The following is a 25,869-nucleotide window of genomic DNA, read 5'->3' as shown; positions in this document are numbered from 1 at the left end:
ATTACTCAACTGCTGGAATGGCTGTTGGATCTTAGCCATAAAGGCCTTGATTCAGATCCTGAAGAAATCATCTGTAGTTTTATTCATGAGCTTGACTAAACTTTTCATCAAAACCACTTGAAGCCCAACCCAGAAGCATCAGCAGGATACTAGTGGTACTGAGAGATACTCAGGCAAAGACAACTGGGTACCTATTTGTTTGAAACGTGGGAAAGTTTGTGCTGGGTGTGTTGTGAGTCCAAAGAGATCAACTCAGCTGATACCACACTAAGCTGTGGCAGTGCAGATGCTATCCAAACAAGCAAAATTATTTTCTTTTTAGTTAGTCGAATTATTAATTTTCAGGTATATTGCAACATTTACATGAAGAAGAGTATGTTGTCCTCACAAGACTTTTTTTGGACTTGCATTTTTTTCCTTCTATGTCTTTTTCATACTTTGTTCACATTTCAGATTTAAATATTACAAATATACAAAATTTGAGTGCAGTAGAGAAGCAGGGATTTATGCTTCAATTGGTATGCAAAGTCTCTGTGAATGTTTGAAATGTTAGAGGAGAATGTCTTGAACATGATACATTAGTGGTCACCTCATGGGCACTGTTGCAGTGAAGAAGTGACATCTCCCTTTGTGCCCCAGTTATTGTTCTTAAGTGAAGCTGGGATCTTTCCATTTGTTTCTGAATAAAACCAAACCTGATCCAAATTCCTGGAGCTTGGTAGCAGTGCTTAAGCACAGCAAGGAGCTCTTGGTGCAGTCTTGCCTGGGCAGTGCTTGTGTGCAACCCTTATGGAGTGGGAGGCTTCTGGAACTTTTCTGGGCAACTTCTTCAGCCCAAGGGAAGTTATTTACTTTGTCTTGCACTGAAGTCAGGCTGGAACTAAGCCTGACGTATATTTTGGTATCCTCTAAGCAGTTTCTGTAACTTTTCTTTTATACCTATATACTTTCTCTTTTCTGAAAGTGTAGCTTTGATTCTTCTTACAGCCATATTATCCTTTAACCTGACTCTGTGAAGCACTGACTCGTGTTGGTTTGTTGTGCTGTCGCCATCACTCTACTTTTGTCTCCAAAGCTGAGAGGCTGAGGGTTGCCTGTAGCTGAGAAAGCACTGTGAGTGCAGGTTAAGGAGAAAGAGGTAGAAGGGGATGGACAGGAGCAGGAGAGCTTCATATCTAAACACATGTGAGAAGGGAATGAGAAAGTCTTGGCCAAAAGGTGATTAAAGGTTTTCTCAGCACTCTGTTTCTTCCCCACGCTCCAAAAGGTCAAAATGGATGATAAATGGGGAATATATGAAAGTTTAGAAAGAGCATGAGGCCTTCTTTCCCCACCTGCAACTCCTTGCCCAAAAGGTTTGATGATGTTTTGACAATTGACAGTGTCAAGATGTCCTTTTTAGTATTGGTGTTGTGAAAGATGTGGATGCTGTCATCCATCACTAGGTAGGACCTCATGCTTATGAGATTCTGTCAGTTTTCACAGATTTACACAGAATCACAGGATCTTAAGGGTTGGAAAGGACCTCAAAAGATCATCGAGTCCAACCTCCCTGCCAGAGTAGGACCACCTAGAGTAGGTCACACAGGAACTTGTCCAGGTGGGTTTTCAATGTCTCAGAGAAGGAGACTCAGCAACCCATGTGGGCAGCCTGTTCCAGTGCTCCAGCACCCTCACAGTGAAGAAATTTTTCCTTGTGTTTCTTTGGAACCTCTCACGTTTCAGTTTGTGCCTGTTACCCCTTGTCCTATCATTGGACATCACTGAGCACAGCCTGGCTCCATCCTCCTGACACCCACCCTTTACGTATTTCATAGAATCATAGAATGGTAGGGGTTGGAAGGGACATTTAGAGATTATCTAGTCCAACACCCCTGCTAAAGCAGGTCCACCTAGATCAGTTTGGCACAGGAACACATCCAGGTGGGTCTTGAAGACCTCCAAGGAAAGAGACTCCACATCCTCCCTGGGCAGCCTGTGCCAGGGCTCCCTCATCCTCACAGTGAAATAGTTTTTTCTTATGTTTAAATGGAACTTTTTGTGTTCCAGCTTCATGCCATTACCCCTTGTCCTTTTACTAGGTACAAGAGAAAAAAGGGATGCCCCAGCCTCCTGACATACACCATTTAGATACTTGTAAATATTAATGATATCCCCCCTCAGTCTTCTCTAGACTAAAGAGCCCCGGTTGCCTCAGCCTTTTCTCATAAGGGAGATGCTCCACTCTTTTCATCATCTCTGTGACCCTCTCTCTCGCAGCTCCCTGTCCTTCTTGAACTGAGGGGCCCAGAACTGGACAAAATATTCCAGATGTGGTCTTATGAGGGCAGAGGAGAGGGGGAGGAGAACCTCTCTTGACCTACTGCCCATAGCCCTTCTAATTCACCCCAGGATGCCATTGGCCTTCTTGGCCATGAGGGCACATTGCTGGCTCATGTTCATCCTGCTGTCCACCAAGACCCCCAGGTCCCTTTCCCCTACACTACTCCCTAACTGTTCATTCCCCAGTCTGTACTGGCACATGGGGTTCTTCTTTCCCAGATGCAAGACTCTACACTTGCCCTTGTTCAATTTCAGAGCTGCTAGGCTACTTTTATGGAAAAAAACCCCCTTCTGAGTGACCCATTGCTAGAGAAAATTATTGCACTGTCTGGTACTTTTGGAGTTCATTCATTTTTATGACGATTTAGAGGCATATGAATTGATGGAAAGATAGAAGAATAATTTATTTATAGGTGTTTTGGTATTTGCAAAAAAGTGTTTATATTCCCTTTATAAGGTATAGAAAAGATTGGATAAAGAGAGCTTGGAGTGTCTAGGGAGAATTGCACATAATTCAGGAATTTAGTGCAGTTGCACAAGTCAGGACTTGTTAGTCACATTATTTGAAGTTCAGCGAAAGAGACAAGAAAGCATGAACCTTTCAGTAATCCTCACTTGTAGTAAATGCGTGTGTGACAACCATGTCAGTAACTGTATACTACCACAAACTTCTTAGATGCTGAAATAGCCCACAAACAGTTTGCTGCTAGAGGAAGCTTGGGACTCAACAGAGGTACTGCACTTAGACATTTATTTATGAGTGGGTTTAAGGGAAGGGGAAGGAGGGGAAAAGGAAAAAAAGAGAGAGAAACTGATGTTCTTGTTGATTGCACCTTCTTAAAGGATATTTTCCCTCTGGAAGTCAGATTATTCCATTTATGGAGATAATTAGTATTCATATTAAGCCACATAACTTTTTTGTGCTGCTCAAAAAAACCCTCCAAAAAACCCCAGTTTTTCAGTGTATCAAGAATGAATGGAAGAAGGGAAGAAAAGAAAGGAAGAAAAGAAAGGTAGGAAGAAAGAGAGAAAGAGAGAAAGAAAAGAAAGAAAGAAAGAAAGAAAGAAAAGAAAGAGATTTAGTCTTTTAGGACTGCCATCCTCCAGGGATCATCACACATAGGTTCAGCATCTTCACTGCTACATTTTTGTCCTTGATGCACTCAGACTTATGATGCTTGAGTGTTGGAGTGGGAGTGAGAGCACAGGAACGTGGACCTTGCAAGGAGTCCACCTTACATATAGAAGGCTGAGGGTATCTCAGTTACTGGTTTTTTTAAGGGCACTGTTTGGAGAGTGAGTTCAGGTTATCTAGCTGACTTAACTGTGTTGGGAATCAAACAAGAGCAGTTGCTGCAGGTTTGCTACTATTTATGATTATTTTCAAGAGGAAGAGTGCTCTTTTAGATTTAAGGCTATTAGTAGAAGCAATAAAATTACAACCTGAATTATGAAAATGAATAGTGGATCGTGGGGAAGGGAACAGTGTCTATACTTGTTTAATTCCCTTTCATGAAGAAGGAGCATTTCCAATCTATTTAATAAATTCTTCATAGTTGTTTTCTAGGAATAGATACTGTGGAGTGAACTGAAGTATGCAACCTTACTGCTTTATAGTCTGCCTTTGGGAAATGTCTATGACCTTTTTTACTTTGTTGCCTTCTCCCTGCCCTTTTCTTTATGGATCCTGTTACTGTTTCTGCTTAGTGTTAAACATACTCATGCTAACATATTCATGTACCCAGTGCAAACCGAAATGATGCCGGTGATATTTTTTTACCTAAATTAAATAAAATTCTTTCTGGTTTATTTCCTTGGTTTGGATTTTAGATTTCTTTTTTTCCTGTGAAAGGAAAGTGAGAGGGGAGCAAAGTGGCTGTTCTTCATGGAATTAGGAAAACAGTGGGAACAGCGGATAAATATTTCTAGATTTGGTGAGAATTGTGAGGAGGTGTAATTTTTTTTGGTCAGTCAGTTTAGGAGGTTAGAGAAACAACCAAATCTTTGACTGTGTAGTTCACATATTTGGAAACTACACAGGGCAAAGGGAGGAAGATGCTAGCCTGGGCATCATGAGTCCAGAAGTGTCTTCCAGTGCCTGCTGCTGACCCAAAAAACCTGTGACATGGGGCTGGACATTGGTGAGCATGCTTCAACGTACAGGTCTACAGCAAGTATATGATCCTCATCTCCTGGTCAATGGTAATAATATCAGAGAGGAGATGTTTGAGATCCCCCTGACCATAAAGAAGCTTTTCTGGAAAAGCCCCAAGCACTTGGAGAAGATGATGATATGTACAGTGACAGTAGATAAAGTACTGTAAGAGATATGAGAGACTAAATGTCCTATTTAAGGCTATAAGCAGTGGTGCTCAGGAGCTTGTTCTGCTGCTGGAGAGACCGGATATGAAGTAATAGTCTGACCAGGGCCCCAACCTTGAGTCAGCACTAAGCTGAAGAGCACTTCTCTGTTCCTGGCTGAGTAGATGTCCCCGACTGGTGTTGAGCATTCCAGTGGTGTTCAGTAAACAAATGTCTTAAGCCAAACAGCTCAAGGGAGTGTTTGGCTGCAGTACAAAAGCATGAGGAACATCTATCTGCTAACAGAAACCACCTCTTGCAGTGTTTAGTGTCTTTGTTGGGGTCACCCAAGCAGTCAATTCAACTGAAACTTCACCTCACAGTGTAAGTGGTGGCAGCATGTGAAGCCTTTGTTGCATGGGGCTGGTGGATGTGAGGCTTCTTGAAGACTCTTGCTGCTCAAACTGGTGGGGCAAGACTTCTTAAAGTCCACCTTTGTGGTGATGCTTAAGCTTCCCTCATCTCCCTTTTAGTCAGCATTGGCGCCATAAAAGGTATGATTAATAGGAGAACTAATTTAAGGCACGGAGAATGTTGCAGCTGCTCAGTAAGTGGAAAGGGGAGATGTCACCAGAGCATTGCCCTCAGATGGACTGTCATGTACCTGACTTCCTGTGTTGTGGCCACTGTCTGTTCACAAAATCAGTTGTGTGTGTTTTTGCAGCAATGGGGTACACTGAAGGTGGCTTTATAATCAGTCTCATACCTAATGGAAAAAAAAAATAGTAATGCATAAAAGTATGAAGCTGGGAAAAAATGGAATTTGTCAGCCAGTTTTGATGTCTTTCCCTGCTTTTTCAAGTCACAAGTCTTGAGGTTTTTAGTCTCCTTCCAGGAAATGAGTGAAATTCATAGCCCAGAAAGGTCTTTGTCATTTCTGTCAGAGAGGAATATTTGTTTTAGTTTCTTGTTTTGGACACAGGAAGGGATTCAGGTGCAAGGAATAACAAAAGGATTTATATAATGTTTGAAACAGACTTTGTTTGGCTCAGCTCTGTGTAACTCAAACAGAATGTTTTGGCTGAAGAAATGGGATGCAATGCAAAACAACATCCTGATAGTGCATATCTTTTACAGTACCACCTGCTTTGCAGTGGCTGACCTTGTGTGAATCAGCTAGCAGTGTCTCTTTCAAATCACGGGAATTGTTGGTTTTGTGTTTTTCTGGAAAGTAGTATTTTATACTATTTAAATATGAATGTTGAAGAAGGCTTTTGTTTTCTTTTTTTCCCTGTTTTCTCCCTAACACTGTATGCAGATAAATTTAGCAGGTTTTTTTTGCAGCATGGGTTTTAAAATTTCATGATGATTTTCTTTTTATCATTGCTTTTTGTCTTTTTGGCATTTTCCCCATTTCTTTAGTCACATTTAAAATCTTCCTCAAGGGAAGGAAAATAGAAAGTGAAAAGTGGGAAAATGTTGTTCCATCACGGTGAAGAGTTATAAAGAGGAGATGGTGAAAGAGAACTGAAACTGGAAATTGTTCATAAAAGAAAAAATGCTAAGACACGGTTGTTTCAGAACTTTACCTTTTTTTTTAGTGCCAATCTTTTCTTTTTAGGCAGGTCTGTTTGAAAAGCTTACTATCAGTCATCATGTCGTTAGGGTTTTTTTTTGCTTTGATATTGCTGATCTGGGAATAGAACCACAGCAGTATTTGGATGGAAGGGTTCCCTGGAGGTGGCCTATTCCTACCCACCACTTGGAGCAGGGCTGGCTTCAAGGTTGGATCAGGTTGATCATGGTCAGGTTGATCATGTCCATCCAAGGATGGACAGTTTGTGACCTGTCTGGATGATGTGTCCCAATGGGCTGTCCTTGTAGTGAAAAGTACTTTCCTTGTATTGAAAGAACATATTTACATTTCCATTTATCCTCTGACTTTACAATTTGTATTTCAGATTTTAGTATTAGTAATTGCTTTAGTCAGATCAGGTTCTGCTCATTCTGGGGCAAGGCCATAAGTAAGAGGAGAGTAAACCAGTAAACTGAGGTTCTGCTAGAGGTGAAGCGTGGGGAGAAATACAAGCACTGTTTATGAGGCATCAGGACTTGTGCTGTGTTTGTATGGCAGAGTTTTTGGTAACAGGGGAGTAACTATAGAGGTGGCTCCCATAAGAAGCAGCTAGGAGTTTCTACAGCTCTATGTCAGACCCACTTCTGGCCAAAGCTGAGCCAATAAACAGTAACATATTTAAGACGGGAAAACCTGCAGCAGAGAGAGGGGTGGGATGTGAGAGAATCAACTCAGCAGACAGGTTCAGTGAAGAAGGAAGGGAGGAGGTGTCCTGGAGCAGGCAACCCCCCTGCATCGTGTGGTGAGCTGGCAGCTGTCCCCCTGCAACTCATGGAGGGCAATGGTGGAGCTGAGATCCACATGCAGCCCACACTGGACCTCAACTGAAGCAGGTTGCTTGCCCAAAGAGGGCCCTGATTCTGTGAGAAGCCTGTGCTGGAGCAGTCTGTTTCTGAAGGACTGCAGCTCATGGAAGGGATGCATGGTGAAGCACTTCATGAGGAGCTGCAGCCCTTGGGAAGGACTTGCATGAAAGAAGTTCATGGAGGAATGTCTCAAATGGGAGCCAAAAAAAATTTATTATTTTCACCAAGTTGAGTCTGTTTTGCCCATTACTATAGTTGGTGAGTGATCCCTCCTTGTCCTTGTCTTAACCCACAAGTTTTTCATTTCATTTTTTCCTCCTCATCCCACCAGTGTGGGAAGGTGTGAGTGAGCAGCCATGTGGTGCTTTTCTGGGGCCTGAACCATGACAAGAGTGAAAACAGACAGTGGAACTGCTGGGTGGTCCTGCTACCATGTACGTTCAGGCTAGCAATGAATCAATTTAGCTTAAGCTTAGATGAAAGTTGTTAGGTTGGGCAGATAAAAATTAGTTACTAGAGTATTTGTGGTGAGATAATGGAGGTTGTTATTGTAGATGGTACTTTAAAACCACAAAGATTAATTACTGTTTATTAATTATTTCTAAAACAAGGTTCTTTTGTAGCAGACTTATTCATACTGCTTTTGGTTTAAGATTTGGCCACGAGAAGAGTAACTTTATTTTCCTCAGTGTCAAAGCAGAGAGAATCCCTCATTAGGGAAATCTTCCTAAGAGCTCTCTTTTTTTCTGAGTGGGAAAGTCCTAATCTTACCTTTCCCAGTGCAAGTTTATATGTCTTTTTTCAGTGTTAGGATATGCATTGAAAACCAGTGGCCCCAGGCCAAAGGTTTAATCAGAGAATGGAGTTGCCTTTTTTGTTTCTGTGTTTTTCATCTGGGCATTGGAATGTGGTTGGTATCTAATCAGATGCTTAGTGTGTTTAAAACTGGTTGTTACATTTACATGTGTTTAATTAGATGCAATTGGGTGATACTTGCTTATTAACACTATATAGACTACTTGGAAGCATCCAAAGAACCCACTTAGATATCTGAAGTGTGACTTTAGCAGAATTTAAGTCCTACAGACCAATGAGCAATTCTGAAAGCTTGTTTATTCAGTGAAAGTTTCATGGAAACGCTCACGGGCTGTGTATTGGTCCACAGGGTTTCCTGGGCATCTAAACTCAAAGTCCTGGGTGTAAATACAAGCACACCAGACAAGGCAGTGCTGGAACTTGGTGTCCAGTGGTGCTCTGCTGGGGTCCATACTGGTGGCATAGCCTTGAGTCTGCTGAAGTCCTTATAGGGGGGAATCTGAAGTACAGAAATTGCAGTGAGGCTAGTGCAAAGCACAGATGATGTTATTGATCTCTATAAGAAACATAGCTAGGGAATGGGAAGACACTGGCACATGTTTTCCTGCTGTGTCTGAGTGGTTAGGGCATTCTCCAAGCAAGTGAGACGCTGAGGCTCTCAGCAGTGTTTTTTACACCTGTTGATGGTATAATGAGAAATACTATCATTTCTAAACAGCAGAGACTTCTACCAGCCAATTGTTGCATTTTAGTTGGTCTGCTGCTTTCTCAGTCTGAATTTCCTTCTTCACTGTGGTTCAGCTTCCATTTCCTCTGCAGTGGAGGGGACAGGGCATGCTCCCATCTGGTAGGGCATCAGAGGAAGTTTGAAGATGTTTATGGGTTCAAATCTCATCTGTTTGAGAAGGAAGTTGAATTGAGGTCTCCTATTTTTGAAGTGGCACATCAGCCATTGTTTCCACTGTCTCTGGACGGGTTTTGGGAAGCCTGAGCCCTGCTCATTTAAATGTTCCTCTGTAGAAGGTCTCAGACCCAAGCAAACCAAGGTATTTTGTGAGTAGTGCTTGGTTGGGCTTTGAAGCTGTGTGTTGGAGTCAGATCCTTATGCCAAAACATACCCTGTGGAATTATATTAGCCAGCCACTCACTCACTTTGTGGGTTTTGCTCTGGTGAGACCCCACCTGCAGTGCTGCATCCAGCTCTGGGGACCTCAGCACAGGAAAGGCATGGATGTGTTGGAGTGGGTCCAGAGGAGGGACACAAAAATGATCAGTGGGCTGAAACAGCTCTCCTATTAGCCTCGAGAAGAGAAGGCTCTGGGGACACGTTGCAGCCTTTCAGTATATAAAGAGTGTTTATAGGAAAGACAGAGAAAAGCTTTTTATCAGGCCCCATGTCACAGAATAAGGGGCAATGGTTTTAAACTGAAAGAGCGTGTATTTACACTGGATATAAGGAAGACAATTTTTTATGGTGAGGGTGCTGGAACACTGAAACAGTTTGCGCAGAGAAGTTGTGGATAAGCCATTACTGTAAATGTTCAAAGTTAGGTTGGATGAGGCTTTGAGGAAACTGATCTGGTGAAAGACGTCCCTGCGCAAAGCAGGGGTATAGATTAGGTGAGCTTCAAAACTCTCTTCTAACCCAGACCATACTATTCCATATCACTATTTAGTAGAATTTAAGTGCTACATGTACTTTAAAACTTCGAAAGACATGCTATCTCACTTTATAGATATGTAAACATAACTCATACTGTTAATGGTTAATATTGGTAACTAAAATACAGCAATAATAATTGCCTTCGAAGGCTGAAATTATAAATATTTTGCAGACCTTGGAGGAAAAAACTCTGTAGTTCACTAGTTTCCTCTCTGATCAAAGATCCTTCAGCAGATCCTGGGTCCAGCTAGACACGTTTTTGCCTAGGACCTGAAAGATGGAGACCAAACCCCAATTTTATTGACCAGAACCTGTTGAAAAAGCAAAAAGTTCCATGGGCAGGCTAATGCAGCAGACCATGTATTGGCTGGCCACAAGTAAAAGAGAAGTTTGAAAAAGAGTTTTTATTTTTAAAAATAATGACACATTTTATGTGTGTGTTCTAGAAATACTTAAGTACATATTGTGTATATGTTTAGGGATGTTCTAATTCAAAGGATCTTCCCTGAATCTTACTGATGTGTCTGCTTCTGTTAGAATTGCAGTGAAATGAGAATTTTGGATATTACATGCAGATTTGCTGGCTGTTACAGTGCTGGAGTCTGTGTCCTGAAGCTCCCTTTGATGTCTGGAATTAATTTCATTTATTGAAGGAAGCTTGACCTGTTTTTTGGGGTATTTGTCTCTGTCTGAATGTTTTGATTCCACTTGAATCAAAAAGGTAAAAAGTCTGGATGGGTTGCCACCAAATATTTAGAGCAAAAACTGATCAGCAATGAAGATCCTGCAGTAATTTTCCATGTGGAGTGGTAGAGCAAGTTCCTTAGGTTCCTTGTTGTGCTGGTTTTGGCTGCAATACAGTTATTTTTCTGCACAGTAGATGGTATAGGCCTATGTTTAGCATTTGTTCTGGAAATAGCATTGATAACACAGGGGTATTTTCTTTACTGCTGAGCAATGCTTGCACAAAGTCAAGGCTTTTTCTGCCTCTCACACCATACCACCAACTAGTGGGCTAGGGTTGCACAGAAGTTGGAAGGGGACACAGCTGGGACAGCTGAACCCAGCTGACCATAGGGATATTCTATACCATATGGCAGCATAGGCAGCAATAGAAGCTGGGGGAAGAGAAAGGAAAAAGGGGGAGATGCAGAGACATGACCTTTGTCTTCCCGAGTAACTATCACAGGCACTGGAGCTCTGTTGTCTTGAAGATAGCTGAACACCTGCCTGTCCTTGGGAAGTAGGAAATCAATTCTTTGTTTGGCTTTGCTTGTGTGAGGACCTTTTGCTTTTCTTGTTAAACTATGTTTATCTCAACCTGTGAGTTTTCTCACTTTTACCGATCTGATTCTCTCCCCATGCCACTAGGGGAGAGTGAGCAAGCAGCTGTATGGGTTTCAGCTGCCAACAGGAGTTAAACCACAACACTTCTGTCACTATGCAATAGGCAGGTATAGGTTTCTTGTGGTTTGGGGTTTTATTTAATATATTGTAACACTTCCAAGTCCAGCATTTTCAAAGGAGGCTAATGGTTTTGGCCCCAAGCTCTGAGAGGACATTCCAAAAGGTCCAGCTTTGCAGAAGGCAACTCTCTTGTTAAGATGTCCAGAGAGGAGCCGCTCTGAGATGTTACAGCAGCCTTCAATTACGTAAAAGAAAGCTGTAGAGGGAAAGGAATGAGGTGTTTTTTCAGGCCTGTTTTGGGCATGGTGAGCTAGGTTGGGCATTTCAAGTTATTGTAACTGTGAGGATAAAATCATCCCTTGTGCAGATTGCCTGTGGACATTATGAAAAGCTCTCATTTTGTAAAGGTTTTTTTAACAGAGACAAATATCTGTCAGGAGCTATTTAGGTTTCAGGCAAGGAGTGGGTTAGAGACCTCTTGGACTTTTCAAGGTTTTCTTTCTTCTTTAAATGTTCTATAGAATAAATATTTCTGGCTCTTTCAAAGAGGAACTGAGAGTCAGTCATGAGCCACTGTGTTTGTGTGTGACTAGATGATACCTTTGCTCAAGGCATAAATGTTTCTGGAAAAGGTGTTCGTTAGCATTTTGGCTACAGAACTGCCCTCTCTACTGGGTGATTACTTTCCATCAGACAATTTTATCATGTAACTATTGATGCAGAGAGGAAATTTGACAGCAATTTGCTATTGATTTTGACTGGATTATTTACACAAATGTATGCATGTATCTACACGTGCTTCAAGAGCTTCACCTTTCCTTTATTCCTGGAACATATAATTTTTAAAAAGATGTTCTGAACTGATTGGGCAACAGGCAAGAAAAGTCCATTGAATCAGAATGATAAGTTTCAATGGAATTTCATAAATCACCAGAAACTAATAGATTTCAGTCAGTTCTGGGATTTATACAGTGACTGACCTTAAATACTTAACCCTTGTGAAAGTATCCTTATATTTAACTACAAACCAAGCCCTTAGTGTAAGAAACAGGTTGAGTGACACTTGAGCTTGATTTTATTTATTGTCTTTGAATTGTGGAGGCTTTGTGTTTGAGAATGTACGCAGACAGATGAGCCCTTGTTTGAAAAAGGAGAGAAAAACTTCAGTAGAGAATGAGCTTAAGTCATTGTTGTGCAGTCTTTTATTTTAGGCATCATCCCTGAGCTGGATGATTATGTGCTAAAAGGTGGAGAAGTATTGGGAAGGTGAGGTCACTTTTCTGAAAAGAGAGATATAAGACTTGTCCTCTGTATCTTCTACTGTGCTGACAAGCAACCTTGAAAAAATATCATCTTTTTTCTTCTTTTAAAAAAATTATATTTATTAATTAAGTCTGCATGATTGGCCATGCTGCCAGGTGTTTTATGTTGCTGAGACAATGAAAAACAGCTGGAAAAATTGTCTCTTAACTATCTTCTGCAGTATATTGAGGCATCTCCAGTGTGGAATGCTATACTATATGTGAAGAAAGAGAGAAATTACTAGAGATTACTAGTTTAGCTCCACAGATGCAGTTAAGTATCTAACTGTTGATTTCGGTGAAAGATGGATTCTGCCAAAGTGCTTTTGTGGGTCTGAACCTGAGCTATGATATTTCTGCAGATGATAACAAGTCATCTTTTTATGCTTCCTAGTAAATAAAATACTGGATTTTGTTACTGATGATTTTGTTTGTTTGCTGTGTTTTTTCAGAGCCTAAACATAAAGAAACTCTCCTCCACCTTGTGATGAAATTGGGCTTGGTTAAGCTCTCTCAGTTCTTGGCAGCCCAGCCTGGAGGGTCATCAGCATTAGCATTACCTGATGAGGATGGAGCAACACCCTTAGATTTGGCTTTACAAAATGGGCAGTCTAAACTTGTTGAGGTCTTTGCAAAGTGAGTAAATGTTTTGCTGCTTCTTCTGAAAAACTCAGTTAGGGGATGTGAGGTGTACTTTTCTTTTTATCAAAAGAGTTGGCAATTTTATGTTGGTTTCTGTTGCTTTTTGCCATTATTACCATGTTAAGCAGTAAACTTGTAATTACAATTAAAGGAAGTTTACAATTTGCATCCTTCTTTACATTTGCAAGTCAATTAATAATCAGTTAAGTGACAGATAATCAGCATCAGGCACCTCTCCCAGCACTATCACAGCTGGATCACATTACCAACAAATAAAGACATCCTTAAAAAAAAAAAAATATAAATACTGAGATATGAACAGAACCATAGGACCTAACTTTCACAAATCCTCATCAGACTTTGTGACCTCCATGAAGCTTGGGTTTAAGTGAGTAAGGGAGGGTCATCAGCAAAGACAGTGCTGCAGCTATGACTGTTTTGCTGGAGAGCTGCTACATTGACAAATGACTTAAAGGACAAGTGCTTTCTGGCACATTTCAGCTGTCTGCAGTTTCCTCTATACAGACCTGAGGAGCTGGGTGGTATGTGTGTGTATGTGCCTTGTGGTACCAAATGTTCATCATCAGTGCCTTCTCACTCTTGGCTTTTCTTTGCAAATAGAAATTTGCAAGGTTTGGATTAAATACGCGGCTCTCTCAAGTCTGGCTCCAGGCAGCATGTAGTTTATGTGAGACTTATCTGTACTTCATTTGAAAAAAAACCCAACAAAACTGGTACAGTACATTATGTTATGAATGTCTCACTTGTTTGTAATGTCCAAACAATACGGCGTTCCCTTGAGATACTTTTTTGTTTTTCACTGTCGTGGGATAGCTGCCAGTCGTGTTCTACTGCTATATATAACAGCATTAACAGGAAAAGGTACTATTGCTAATTTACAGTAATAAAAGGAGGAATAGCTATTGTCACAGCTTGCTCTTTCTGGCTTGTTTTACTGACTAGCCATCTAGATCTGACATTTTTTTTTCTCCCTGCTGATGGCTAGAAGTAGTTGTGTGTTCTTAGGCCTGAACAGAGTCACTGGTAAGTATTTGTTTTTCCAGCTGTGTTTTTGGTGGATGTTTCAGACTTTCTGCCTCTAGTTTTTGCAGTGGCTGCATTGAGATCCTGATGGGCTCCGCTGGCAGCAAGCAGAAAGCTCACCGTGGCTGTGCTTTCATTGTACCTGTGTGCTGAGCATCTACTTTGGTTTAAAGAACATGTTGTTCCAGTTTCCAGGGCAGTCACTTGCTTGACATTTCAAGAGTGGACATCAGCGAGGATGCTTTTGTGCAGTTGGTTAATTCATCAGGAGTTCTGACGCTGACATTTAGCCACACCACAGAGCAGCTGCTGGAGTCAGACATTGAGCTCTTCAGAAAGTACTTCTTGGACAGACCTCTTCTTTACCAGGTAGGTAATTATCTAGGTTAGGGAATTGTCACAGATTTCCTTCAATAATTTCCAGCTATAGACTCTTCAGGCTAGATTTGGGTGTTTTTGAGTAGCCTTTTAGTTTAAGCTACCTGTGTCACTAATGGCCAGCCTAATTGCAGTATTACTGTTTAGGATTTCTAGTTTGCCTTAAGTGTAGCACAATGTCACGTTGTATTGTGTGAAGCTGGAGGAAAAGAGCTGCTGAGAACCTCATCAAAGCATTCTTTACCTCCCAAGTTATTTTTGAATTATTGTGGGCTCTACAGTGAATATTTTCCCCCTGGATTTATGCATCTTTATTTACATTGCTGTTGTACTCACATTGGTATTTTGAAATATTTAATTTAGCTCCATTCTTTGATATAGTAATGTAGTGCCTGGGAGCCTTTATCAAGAGCCAGCCTCAGTCTATTGTTTACAGCAGAAATACAGAGTAGAGAATTTTAGTGTAGAGTTTAGTTACAGTGTAATGGGTCATATTTTACTGTAAGGTGTTGGAAGGTGCTGAGAGGTATTCTTCAGGACATCTCTCAATCTCAGTGAGGAGGAGAACACTTGAAAGCACAAGTTCTTTAATAGCAGTGCAGGTGCTCGTATGTTTTTTAACTGAGACTCTGTGACTATATAAAACTAGTGAACTAAAAACACATTAAAACCAGGCCTTTCTCTTTTTCTGGTCTTAAAATTCAGCTTTTATTTTCTATGCTTAGCTTCCATATTTACATACTGATTCCATATTTGCACACTGATTTTCCAAGAGTTATCTTTATTGCATTCCGCATGTTTTATTTTGTTATTAGAATGTGATCCATGTATTTAAGAGAAAAAATGGAGATGTGATGTATAGTACTTATTCTCATATAACTACACTGCCAAGATTTTGATTTGTCCTAATACAAAGAAGTTATTCTGTATTTGTAGCTTGCAGAATACCTACAATTTGTGTGTGTGACTTTTCCATGGAAATAATAGAATTCCAATAGAAAAGCCAAAACTGAAAGAAGAATGCCTTGTTATTTATATAATCGGCTTTTCCCTACACTCATCAAATCCTTGTTGTTCTTTCAGTCTTCAAAGTGGAAAAATAAAATGAGGAATATTAGATGTTTGCATGGCTCTCAGACAAAGACTTAAAGGCTGCAAGATACTGCACTTGGTATTTTCAGGATAAAGCCTGCTACCCTTCACCTGTGGGTTTCCTCTTTCCTTATTCCTCTAGTTGCAGCAGTCTAGACCCTGTGTTGTGGGGACCCTGTTCCTTTCCTGCCCAACGTCTGTGTTGCATAACTTTCAATGAAGCAGATATAAGCCAGAGTAATTGGGAAGATCACACGATCTAGTTAATTTCCTATACACCAGATATCGTCCTGAAGTGTGTGTGTATAATGTCCAAAAAGAACTGTGATGTATGATGTCTGTAAAATAAGGTAAAATGAATTTTCTTTCTGTTGCATGCAAGACTTGCAGCCCTTAGTTGGATCCAAAGCATCAGGTGAGCATTAGACATTTCATGATAAGCAGTCTTTTTAAAATAGAATTTGTCACCATGATGACTATTCGGCTCATATACAGCAGAGTAAGTCTGTGTACCTGAAGTTTATTGTATCTGGAGACTGCATAAATAGCCATTTTACTATTTTAGGCTTCTGTCAGAAAACATGGATTAAAGAGAAGGAGCTCAATTACAGTGGCATGCAGCATTGGATTTGTGTGTGCAAAATGAATGAGTTAAAGAGCAGCACAAACTGTTTTTACATATTTCATTCAAGAAAATTCCAGTCTTTCTCAGTAATGTTCTTCAGTTGTGTTCTTTTAGTCCCTTGACTATTCCTTACAAGTCTAAAAAAGTAATGGAAAAATAAAAACAAACAAACTGTCGGTAAGTTAGAGTAACCCATATGGGAGCCATGCCTTCACTGGAAACCTGTGCCCTGGAAACAGCTCTGCAGTTCAAAAAGCATAAACTCACAGGTTTTGCGGCAGTGCTGGGCAATACAGAGGATAGATTTCTCAAGATGATGAGGGTAAGCATGGAGTTGGTAAAACTCTAGGCAATCTCCTTGGGGCAGAAGTTGCTGTGCTGTCAGCAGCAGCGCCTTGATCAGTGAGGCCACATTGCTCATGGTACACCTCCCTCAGAGCCCAAAGCACTGTATGAAAGTGATCTGCTGACTATCTCAGTTGCTAGAGACATCACAGCCAGTGTCAGGGGGAGGTCTTCTCACAAAGAAAAGAAAGACAGAGACTAATGAGCAAGTATGAAGTGGTGCCAGGGTAATAACAAAAAAGAATGGCCAAACCAAGATAATGACCCAAAATTATTAAAATAATTTATTTAAAAGTTTAAGTAATTTTATTGCCTTATGGTAGACTGAGTTAGTAGTTTCCCAAGGAGGAGTTGACTTCTTTCTGCCTGGTAGATGTGAGGGCAGGAAAATATCTCACTCACCAAGAGAAGAGCAGTTAAAAATGCAGCTAGCCCTACTCGGGCAGGGGATATAACTAGCTTGACAGCTGCATGGCTTTCAAATCAGTTTGATTGCAATATTCAACCCAGAGTCATGCCTGACTTCTTCTTTCATATTCAGGTTTTTTTCCCTGTTTGCTGCTCTGGTGGATGGCAAATATACGGGCAACCTAACTAGAGGGAAAGGCTAGAAGCAAGCAGAGTTGTAGATGAAACTGTACTAAAGGAGACATTCTCTCTTCCATCTCTTTTGCCTATAATCTTTAAAACAAATTGCTAAAATAAGGGACTGGATTTTCCTCCCTTCTTCCTTTTGAGCAGGAGTGATATAGCCAATGTGTATATCCAAGCAAGAGGTCAGCCTGGCCAGAGGCCACAGATGCAGGACGGGAGCTCACTGTTCAGTCCCGGTTTAGGCTCTTGGTGTACTGCTTATCAAAATTGCTTGCTTTTTACGGAGGCTTTCAAGGTTAACTAGACTTCTGAAGAGAGCTGTTGTGGATGCCTGCTGTGCTGCTTTTCTCATAGACAAGGAGGTAATAAACAATGGATTACAAATGTTAAATCTGATCCTTTAGACCCCTTATGTGTTGTAACCAGGAGGTAATTTCTCTCTGTAGTTGAAAAAATTTTACCAGTTTCCCTCTTGGGGAATTGCTGTCGGTTTCAAACCTCTAGAGTGTAACTGATACAATACTCTGTGTAATCTCTATCAGTCATTTTAGTGTTGCTTATAATGTATTTATTTGCTAGTCTTTGATACCGTTGGGTTTACAGAGAAATGTCATGGGCATCACATACAGTTACTGTAATTTTGATTTTTTTTTGTAGAGTATTAATTCAAACCAAGTTGAGACAGTGGAAGGCCCAAAATTGCCCTGCAGTACAACAAGCTCTGTAGAAGGTACATTTTTTTTTTTTTCAATTTTTGTAACATTGCAGTCTTCAAAAGCTCTGGAAAGTTGGCAGACATTCATACACTATTTATTTATTCAGGAGGATCACATGTTTCATATGATATTAGAGACTAGTAAGGATACAACAGTGGAACGGGGAAATAATACAAGACTGTAAAATGGGATGCTTCCTACAGAGCATTGGTTTTCCAATGTCGGATTAAATTGTTCATAAAATTTTATGGCGTTTATGGTGACTGAAGGAGGCTTAGCTAATTTTATTGCAGGAGCCAGGAAATGTCACAAGATTCCAGGAGAGGGCAGTCTTTAATTGAATGAACTCTCCAGCCTTGAATTCCGGTAAAGCCAAGTAATTCCAGTTAATAAAGATAGATGCAAAGTAACGTTTTGTATTAATAGTTTTGAGGTCCAGCCCAGACTTCCTAAGGTGGCAGGTTTCCTGTGTCTTTCACTTAGACATTCAATATTTTGGTGAGCGGTTTACCTCTGTAAGAACTGTGAGACTGCACTTGCTGATGAGAATGCTCTTTCATTACTAAAATACATCCCTGTGTACCTCAGAGCAAGCATCTCTTAGAGTTGTAAAGAAAATCACAAAATTTTGTTCTTCAGCATCAGAAGTATGACACTTTGGGCACTCACATATGGTTGTTAGGAATTAAAAGTTTTCATTTGTTGCTGGTGTGGCTGGTGGTGTATATTTGGATGAAGCAACAGACTGAAAACTGTGAGCTCTATGAGAGACTCTGTCTTGCTCAGTGGCTGTGCTGGATGCAGCCCTACTGTGGGCTGCAGAAATGTGAGTGGGAGCATAAACTGAGGATGAGATCAGGAGCAGCCTGAGGGAAAGGAATGGTACTGCGGTTCCAGGTGGCATTAGCTAGCAGCTTTTCAGTGAATAGATAAAATGGGGGCACATATGCTGTGTAGCTCATATTTAAATGTGTGCTGCCATTCTTAGTGCTGGAAAAGGAGCCTTATACCCAACCTCTCTAGCAGCATTCAGTGTTCTGCCATTAGAAGGTAAATTGAAGAGAATTGATAAGCAGTTGTTAGCAGTTGCAAACCATGCATCTGTTATTCTAAGTAGATGTTAATTTACCAGGTGATGCACTGTGCAAATGTATTGACTCCGAATATTCAGTTATTGATCAGAGTGCTGGTGATCTTTGTGCTGCTGCTCACAGGTAGAAACTGAATGGCCTGGATTGACAGCAGCTTGGGCAGTACAACTTCTAGTTGATGATTACTTTGATAATTTTCTCTAAAAGCAGCTTTAATCAGTCTAACTTGGCACAAGCAGATAATCAACAGAAAAATATTGATTGCCCAGAGAGAGAATCAGCAGTTCAGAGTGTTTAGTCTCATTTTAGACTGTGGTTATAAAAGCTTCTTGTCCTTTATTTTTACCAAAGATACCTGGCACAGATATTAGCATAGGCACACCCAGTTAATTTTATTTTCAGTGGAAGCCAGTTTTTGTGTCTTTATGCATCAGAGGTATTTTGTGCCTGTTTTTCTTTTAAAAAACTCTCATTTCAGTTCAATGTCGAGAAAAGTGTGCTATGTTTTGGTAGTATCCAGGACCTATACAAACAAATTATAGTAATACTACTTGTATGTTTTACACTCTATGTTACCTAGTTGTAGCCATGAGAAACCTGTAACTATTGTTTATATGCTGATGGGCAGCAAAGTTCTGTAATCTTTTTGAGTTTTGATATTTTTGTTGGTTGCCATATTTCTATAAACAAGACTATTTTGGGGGGGGGGGACGGGACCTCTTTTGCTAACGGCCAGATACTGAAAAATCATAAATGACCATTACTAGTGACTAGTAGCCTATCTTACACTCTCTAGTATTCGGGAGACCAAAAGAACTTTTTCAAGACAGAATTAAAGTTGTTGCTGCTAGAAGCAGAAATAATATGAAATGACTGACAGGAGTACTTTTTACTTCATTCTCTGTTGCATTCAGTGAACTTCTTTGGAAAGTGACTGCTAAGCTCAGAACATTAGTTTGGTACATTCATGTCATGAGAGGTTCACTCTCAGATTTTAAAACTGCTGCCATTCTGAGAAATGTACTAAGTATTCACTTCTGAGTGGGCCTATAGTTGAGATCAACAGTCCTTTAAAACACAATGCTATCAAGAAGCCCTGAGCTATTTTTGAGCAGAAGTTGCTACAGCAGTACGTTGTTTCTTGCAATCATATGAAAGTAATGTAAGGTGATGCTACTAGCTTAGCAATGAATCTCCCGTAGCAGCTTAAATAAATTCAAATACATGGAGTGATCCAGTGAGGATTCAGAAGAAAAGGTGAAATAAATGGTATTTTGGCTAATTCAGTAGGTTCTACTTTTTTTGGTGTTTTCTGACCTTGAAATTTCATGACCATGATTTGACTGAATACTATTGTCTGGAGGATAAATAATTTGCTTCCACAGAACATTAGGTATAGAGCTTTTAATTCCTGGGAATCGTGAAAGTGAATAATAACAATGCCAACTGCATGGTGATACTGTAAAAAATATCATCCACTGAAGCTCTTAAAGTAAGTTTCTGCAGTTACAGAAGAAACTGTTCCCTTTAGCTGAAAGATGATACCTGAGATACTGTATTTGACAGCACTAATGATTTTGTGCTCTGCCATTTTACTCTGGTAGAATGAACGGGGAGATACATATGTTACAGATGCAAAAGATTAATTAAAGAAGGTGGATGAATTAAAAATTAATGATGGAGATACTGATCACCATGGACCTCATTCTGACTCCTGACAGTATCTGAGAGCACTGCTGAAGTCAGGGACAACAGATACGCTGATTGTAGTGGGTCCATAACTGTGTCCCAGAACTTTGTCTCAGTTCCTCACAGGTTAGGTGGGGTCGTTGTTGCTGAAGATTGTGTGATTTAGGTAATAGAGACAGCTATCTTTGAATTGTTTTTCCAAAGAGAGAGTGATATAGCTCTTTTTTTAAAAAAAACACTTGTATTTAGGCTTTGTGCAATGCTAAGAAAAGGACAAAGGTCCTGAAAACCTGCATTCCTCAAGGCAGTCCCCAAAAGATCCCCATACTGGCTGCTGAGTCATGCTTAGTTTAACTGCTTGCTGGAGCAGGAGATTGCAGAGACATTTGTGTATTTGAGAAGAGATGTGAACCTTGAGTTCAAAGATTCAATATGAAATGAAATATATTTACCAGTGTAATTCTGGCCATATAATTTTTATTATTTGAAATAAATTTGCTAATTAATAATGTTCCTGGAAGCCTGAGTGATGCTGGTGTTTGTTTGCATTCCTGTAACTAGATTACTCTTCTTTGCCATTTCTCAATAGCCCTTGAGGTTGCATTTGGGCAAAACTTGAACGTGTGGTCCTTATTTTGCATATGCTGTGTCCTTCCCCAAAGCACTGGGAAGAAACCATAAACAGGGAAAAAAGACCTGTCAGAAATTATTTGTTTACTTTTGAGGGTGAAAATGCGAGGTCTAATTTCAGAAAAAAGATAAAACACCTGCAGGAGAAATGCAGAACCCAGCTGCTCTGTAGGATTGTTGTGAGACATGGCACTAGAACTGTTGATTTTCTGGTCATGTGGGGGTTAATCAGCAGTTGGCTGACAAATCTCTCCTAGCTCCAACATGGTGGTGACAATAACATAGCACTTGTTGTGCATCCAGCTTGAACGTGGCCCATGGAACACTGCTGTGGAGAGATGCATGGGCTGCCCATGCCCATTGTTCTGCCTCGCCTGCCTGTTTGCCTACTCATTATGTCATCTCTCCTATTTGAAAAAGGAGAGACATCAAAGCAGACCCAAACTGAATTTGCTTGTTACAAAAGGCACTAATCTTTGCTTTTACAGGTCTTGTGAACTCAATGTCTGACGAATTGTCCCAGGATGATACTAAGGTACAGATTTCTCGTCATACAAATAGCTAAGCTTTCTTTAGGTTGAGAAGCAGCAACCTGTGCTTGGCTATTTAAGCACCCCCCGGAGCTAAAAAATAAATAAGGTGACTAGTGCCTACCAGAAAATGTTTCCTGCCTGTTCCTATCCTGTGGGAGAAGTTAAATTTATAGATGATTATTGTTTGAAGGAACCTGTTGTGGGCCAGAAAGCTGAGTTGGAGAAGCAAGATCTGCTTTTGGACCAGAAGGCTCTTGTGTTTATGGTGAACCTTAGTGCCTTCACAGAGCCTGCAGTTCAGCTGCCAGTCTGAGGGTAGCACAATGCGTCTCACACCAGCTTCATCTGAGAAGTTAATCTCTGAGTGAGACCTCGTGGGTAACTGTGAGTTCTTAGCTGGGTGAAATCCTTGATATAAAAAATATGGCCTTCTACATGAGGGTATCTAACAGCTTTTGGGGGTAGATCTATATTTGTGAGAAATCTCATTAGGGTTACTCAGTTGTATTGGATCTCTAGTTTTATATTCTGCCTTTTGTGTATCTGTTCAGAAAACCAGAAAATCTTTGTCTCAGTATTTTTTTTATCACTTCTTAAAGCAGGAGCTTGATAATTAGCTTAACTGGGCATGAAGCTATATTAATGATTTTTTTCAATAACGTCTGAATTTAGTGGAATGTTGTTGGACTGATGCTTTTGTTACATCGTTATTATTAAAGTGATGATCTCTTAAGTTGTTTTGTTTGTTTGTTGTATTTTTTTTTATTGCCAGCTGTGCAGAAGATGAATCATTTGTTTGAGATTCACACTTTGCTGTTGTGATCTAAGTCATCTCAGAGTGCTGTGTCTGCAGTATGCATGCATTTTGGAGTCTATGTTGCAAATGTGTGTTGGAGCAGAGTGTTGAGGCTAATGAGTGTTGCTGGGGAAAAAATATTCTGGTACCATATTGATTTTGTCTTGTTTTAATCTAGCAGAAAAGGCTGTAGTTGGCTCCACAGAGAATGAACGGACCTATGATATTTCTACAGATGCAAACATCTCAGGCATTAGAGAAAGAAACATCTTAGAAATACATTGCTGTTTCCTCGAAAACACTGTATATTGGCTTGTCAGGGCACAGTTGAACTTTGTAAAAGAAGAGCAGGCCAAAAACTGGAGTTTGCATGAAAAGTGAGATAGGGTTTTGTCTCTTCTTCAATTATGTGTAGAGTTTGAGTTCTTGGAGTCTGGGAGTTGCTTGCCACGCCTGTTGCATTTATTAAAATGGCTAAAATGAAATGGCTGCTGCTTGATAATGTTTTAATTCTGAAAGCCTGTAGCACAGCTTGCAACTAATAAAAATGCAACTATTTATCTTCAAAGATAATAGCTCAAGTTTTCTGTTTCTAGCCTTTCCAAGACTCCGTGACTCCTCTTAAAGAAAATGAAGATGATGTATTGTTTGGCATAGCTAAGAAATAATTAATAATTTTGACTTCTCAAAAACTTTTTGATATATACTGTGGTATATATTAATCAGTCATATCTGTGTGAGAGAGGGAACCTCTTTTCAAGTGTCTCTAGTATAGACAGATACCATATCCAACAATATCATGAATACCCTAGTTTTTTTCAGTAGTAGATTAACTTTTGTAGGGGCAACAATCTTGCATGTATTTTTGTCCTGGTTTGGGCCCATCAGGGAACAAAGACCACGATTAGCCTCAAGTACTGAAGAGGCTGAGAATTGCTCAAGGGCAGGGAGGGCTTAATTGCCGCTTAAGGTTCAGGACAAAACAGACCAGGCTACTCGGTTTGGGGAAGAAAACAGAAAATAATTTAATGCAACATCAACTAAAACATACCCACAAAAACCCAAAACATAACCAAAAACGAAACAACACAGAGGAATACGTCAATGAAGAGTCCAACCAGCCTTTTTAAGAACACCTTCCTGCCACACCTCCCCTCTTCCCGGGCTCAGAGCCCTGATCCCGAGGTTTTTACCCTGTCCCCTCCTGAACGGTTCGGGGGGGGGGGCAGGCAGTGGAGGTCACAGTCAGTCTGCTCCCAATAGCTTCTGCCGTCTGTCCCTCCTCAGGACGGGTGAATTCCACACCAGTCCTCCCTGCGAGTCCGTGGGGTACCTCACACGCATGGCAGCCCTGCACGGGCTGCTCCGACGTGCACCCATTCCAAAGGCTGCAGCTCCTCTCTGCCTCTCGTGTGGGGCTGCTCTGCGGCGTGCAGGCTCTCCAGCACGGCCTGGGCCATGGCCGTCTCCCCACACAGTCCCTCGCCCGTCCGGGCTCACTCACATGGAGCTGCTGGAGGCTCTCAGTCCTGCCATGGATCTCCACAGGTTTCAGGGGCACAGCTTGCATTCTCGCCACGGCTTGCAGAAGGGTCTCCGGTCTACTGCTCCTCCTTCCTTCCTCCTCTGGCTGAAGGGTCCGCGTGGTCGCCTCCATCTTGTATCACTCTTACACCTCCTGACCCGCATTCCAAATTCCCGTCCCCTAAATAGTGATGGCAGAGGCGCCAGATTGGCCCAGGCGGGCCGGAGGTGGGTGTGAACCCAGGAGCCGGGGGAGAGTCCGCAAACTCTTTACCGGGTCTTCACTGCAACCCGCTCCCCCTGTTACTAAGCCAAAAGCTGCTCCTTGCTAAACCAGAACAATTTTCTGACAGAGCTAGAAAATATGACTCGATGAAATGAAGCATGTGGAGTGTAGATGCCGCCATGGTAAGTGACTTGTGAGGCTGTTAGGACAATATAGCTAGTTGCACTAGACAGTACATTTAAAGATTGAAACTCAAATGGAAAGGTAAGTATTTTCAATTTTTGGGAAAACTCCAAGAACAGTGCCCAAACATGAGCTCATGCAAAGCATGGCAAGGCAGAAAAAGGACAATAAGTAACTAAGCTGTGCCAGGAAGAAAGTGCCAAGCCAGTGTCACTGCCTGTGGTCTAGTGCTGAGCTCAGAAAGTGGAACCCAGATGGTGGCATTCAGACAGTCCATGCACCAGCTTCAGTGGCTGCAAAATGAAGAGTCACTCAGTGTGGAAAGCTAAGGGAATATGTGTGCGTGAATGTGGGTGGTATACATGAAAGGGAAAGGAGCTGACATGAACTCAGAAACACAGTATGAGATAAGAAACTGGCAGATTATTTAGTAATCTCTCAGTAAAATAACTATCTAGTTATCTATTTTTCTAGTCATCATTATGCCACTGACTGTACTTCAACCATTTAATCATGTTTGTCTCACTGTCCCATCCAGGGAGTACAAGATCTGCATAAAAGAATTGGTAGTAGTAAAAATATCATATTCACAGTTAACTTTAGGGCTTTTGAACATAGGACAGTGTAGCAGTTCTTGCTTTGCTCAAAAATACAGTACACGTACATCAGATGTTAGTGCCCAAATGATCAAATCTGTTTTGTCAAGCAAGACCAGAGTTTTGGACTATCTCGGCATAGGAGTGTGTGGAACCATTGGGGAGTGATTATGTTGTGCTAATCTGAAGCCACATCTGCTTCAGTCTCTGCTCCAGTTATACCATCTGGAGGGAACATAAGGTAGCTTAAAACATTACAAAGTAGAAGTTCTCCACCCTGAAATTATAGCTGATATTTCTTTTTCTTACTCCTGAAATGCATTTTCCTTCTAAGGCATCATTTGCACAGCACTGCTTGTGACAGCTGGAACAGAAGCCAGGCCCTCTGACTTCAGACCAGCTCAGATTCTCTCTGATGCTTGGATGGGCACCTGCAGCGGATCCCGAGTCCTGTGCAGGGAGCAAGCAAGTGACTTTTGCCATGGTTCATATTGTTAGGAGTGGTAGAGTATAGATTCTTAAAGGAGCTTTTGGGTTAAAAAAAAATGGTGAATTTGCATATAACTTTGAACAAGATTTAGATGCTTAAAATGTATTTTAAATATATTTTCTTAGGCATCTTATGTACATATGAAGCAAAATTATAAATATGGATATAAAAGTGTAGAATACATACATCTGTACATACACATGTGTTTATAAATACCTTTCATCCTTTATTAAACTAAGAAAAATGCTCAATTGTACCTCTTATCTGAATGTAGCACATTTAAGAAGTTGACTTGTTTGTGTGGAAGCTGCAGTGAGATTGGTTCTGCTTGTTTTAGGAGTCTGATTCCGTTGCCTTGTGTAAGAAGTGAAGCATGGACTTCTTGTTGGCTGTACCATGGGCTCCCCTTGCCTATCTCACAGT

The 25,869-nt window shown here is 40.9% G+C and overlaps 1 protein-coding gene across 1 annotated transcript in view; it reads left to right on the top strand.

The window, feature by feature from the left end:
• Positions 1 to 25,869, top strand: part of ARHGEF28 (Rho guanine nucleotide exchange factor 28) — a 126,699-nt gene that overhangs the window by 29,460 nt on the left and 71,370 nt on the right. Inside the window, exons 4-8 of the mRNA XM_062017778.1 lie at positions 12,705 to 12,888; positions 14,127 to 14,307; positions 17,630 to 17,702; positions 21,587 to 21,633; positions 23,024 to 23,078. Of these exons, the coding sequence (XP_061873762.1) occupies positions 12,705 to 12,888; positions 14,127 to 14,307; positions 17,630 to 17,702; positions 21,587 to 21,633; positions 23,024 to 23,078 (540 nt within the window). The remainder of the gene's footprint in view (positions 1 to 12,704; positions 12,889 to 14,126; positions 14,308 to 17,629; positions 17,703 to 21,586; positions 21,634 to 23,023; positions 23,079 to 25,869) is intronic.

The sequence above is a fragment of the Colius striatus genome, chromosome Z (genome assembly GCF_028858725.1).
Source record: "Colius striatus isolate bColStr4 chromosome Z, bColStr4.1.hap1, whole genome shotgun sequence".
NCBI classification, from domain to species: Eukaryota; Metazoa; Chordata; class Aves; order Coliiformes; family Coliidae; genus Colius; species Colius striatus.
Note: the sequence above shows the minus strand (reverse complement) of the source record. Positions and strands in the feature narration are given on the sequence as shown.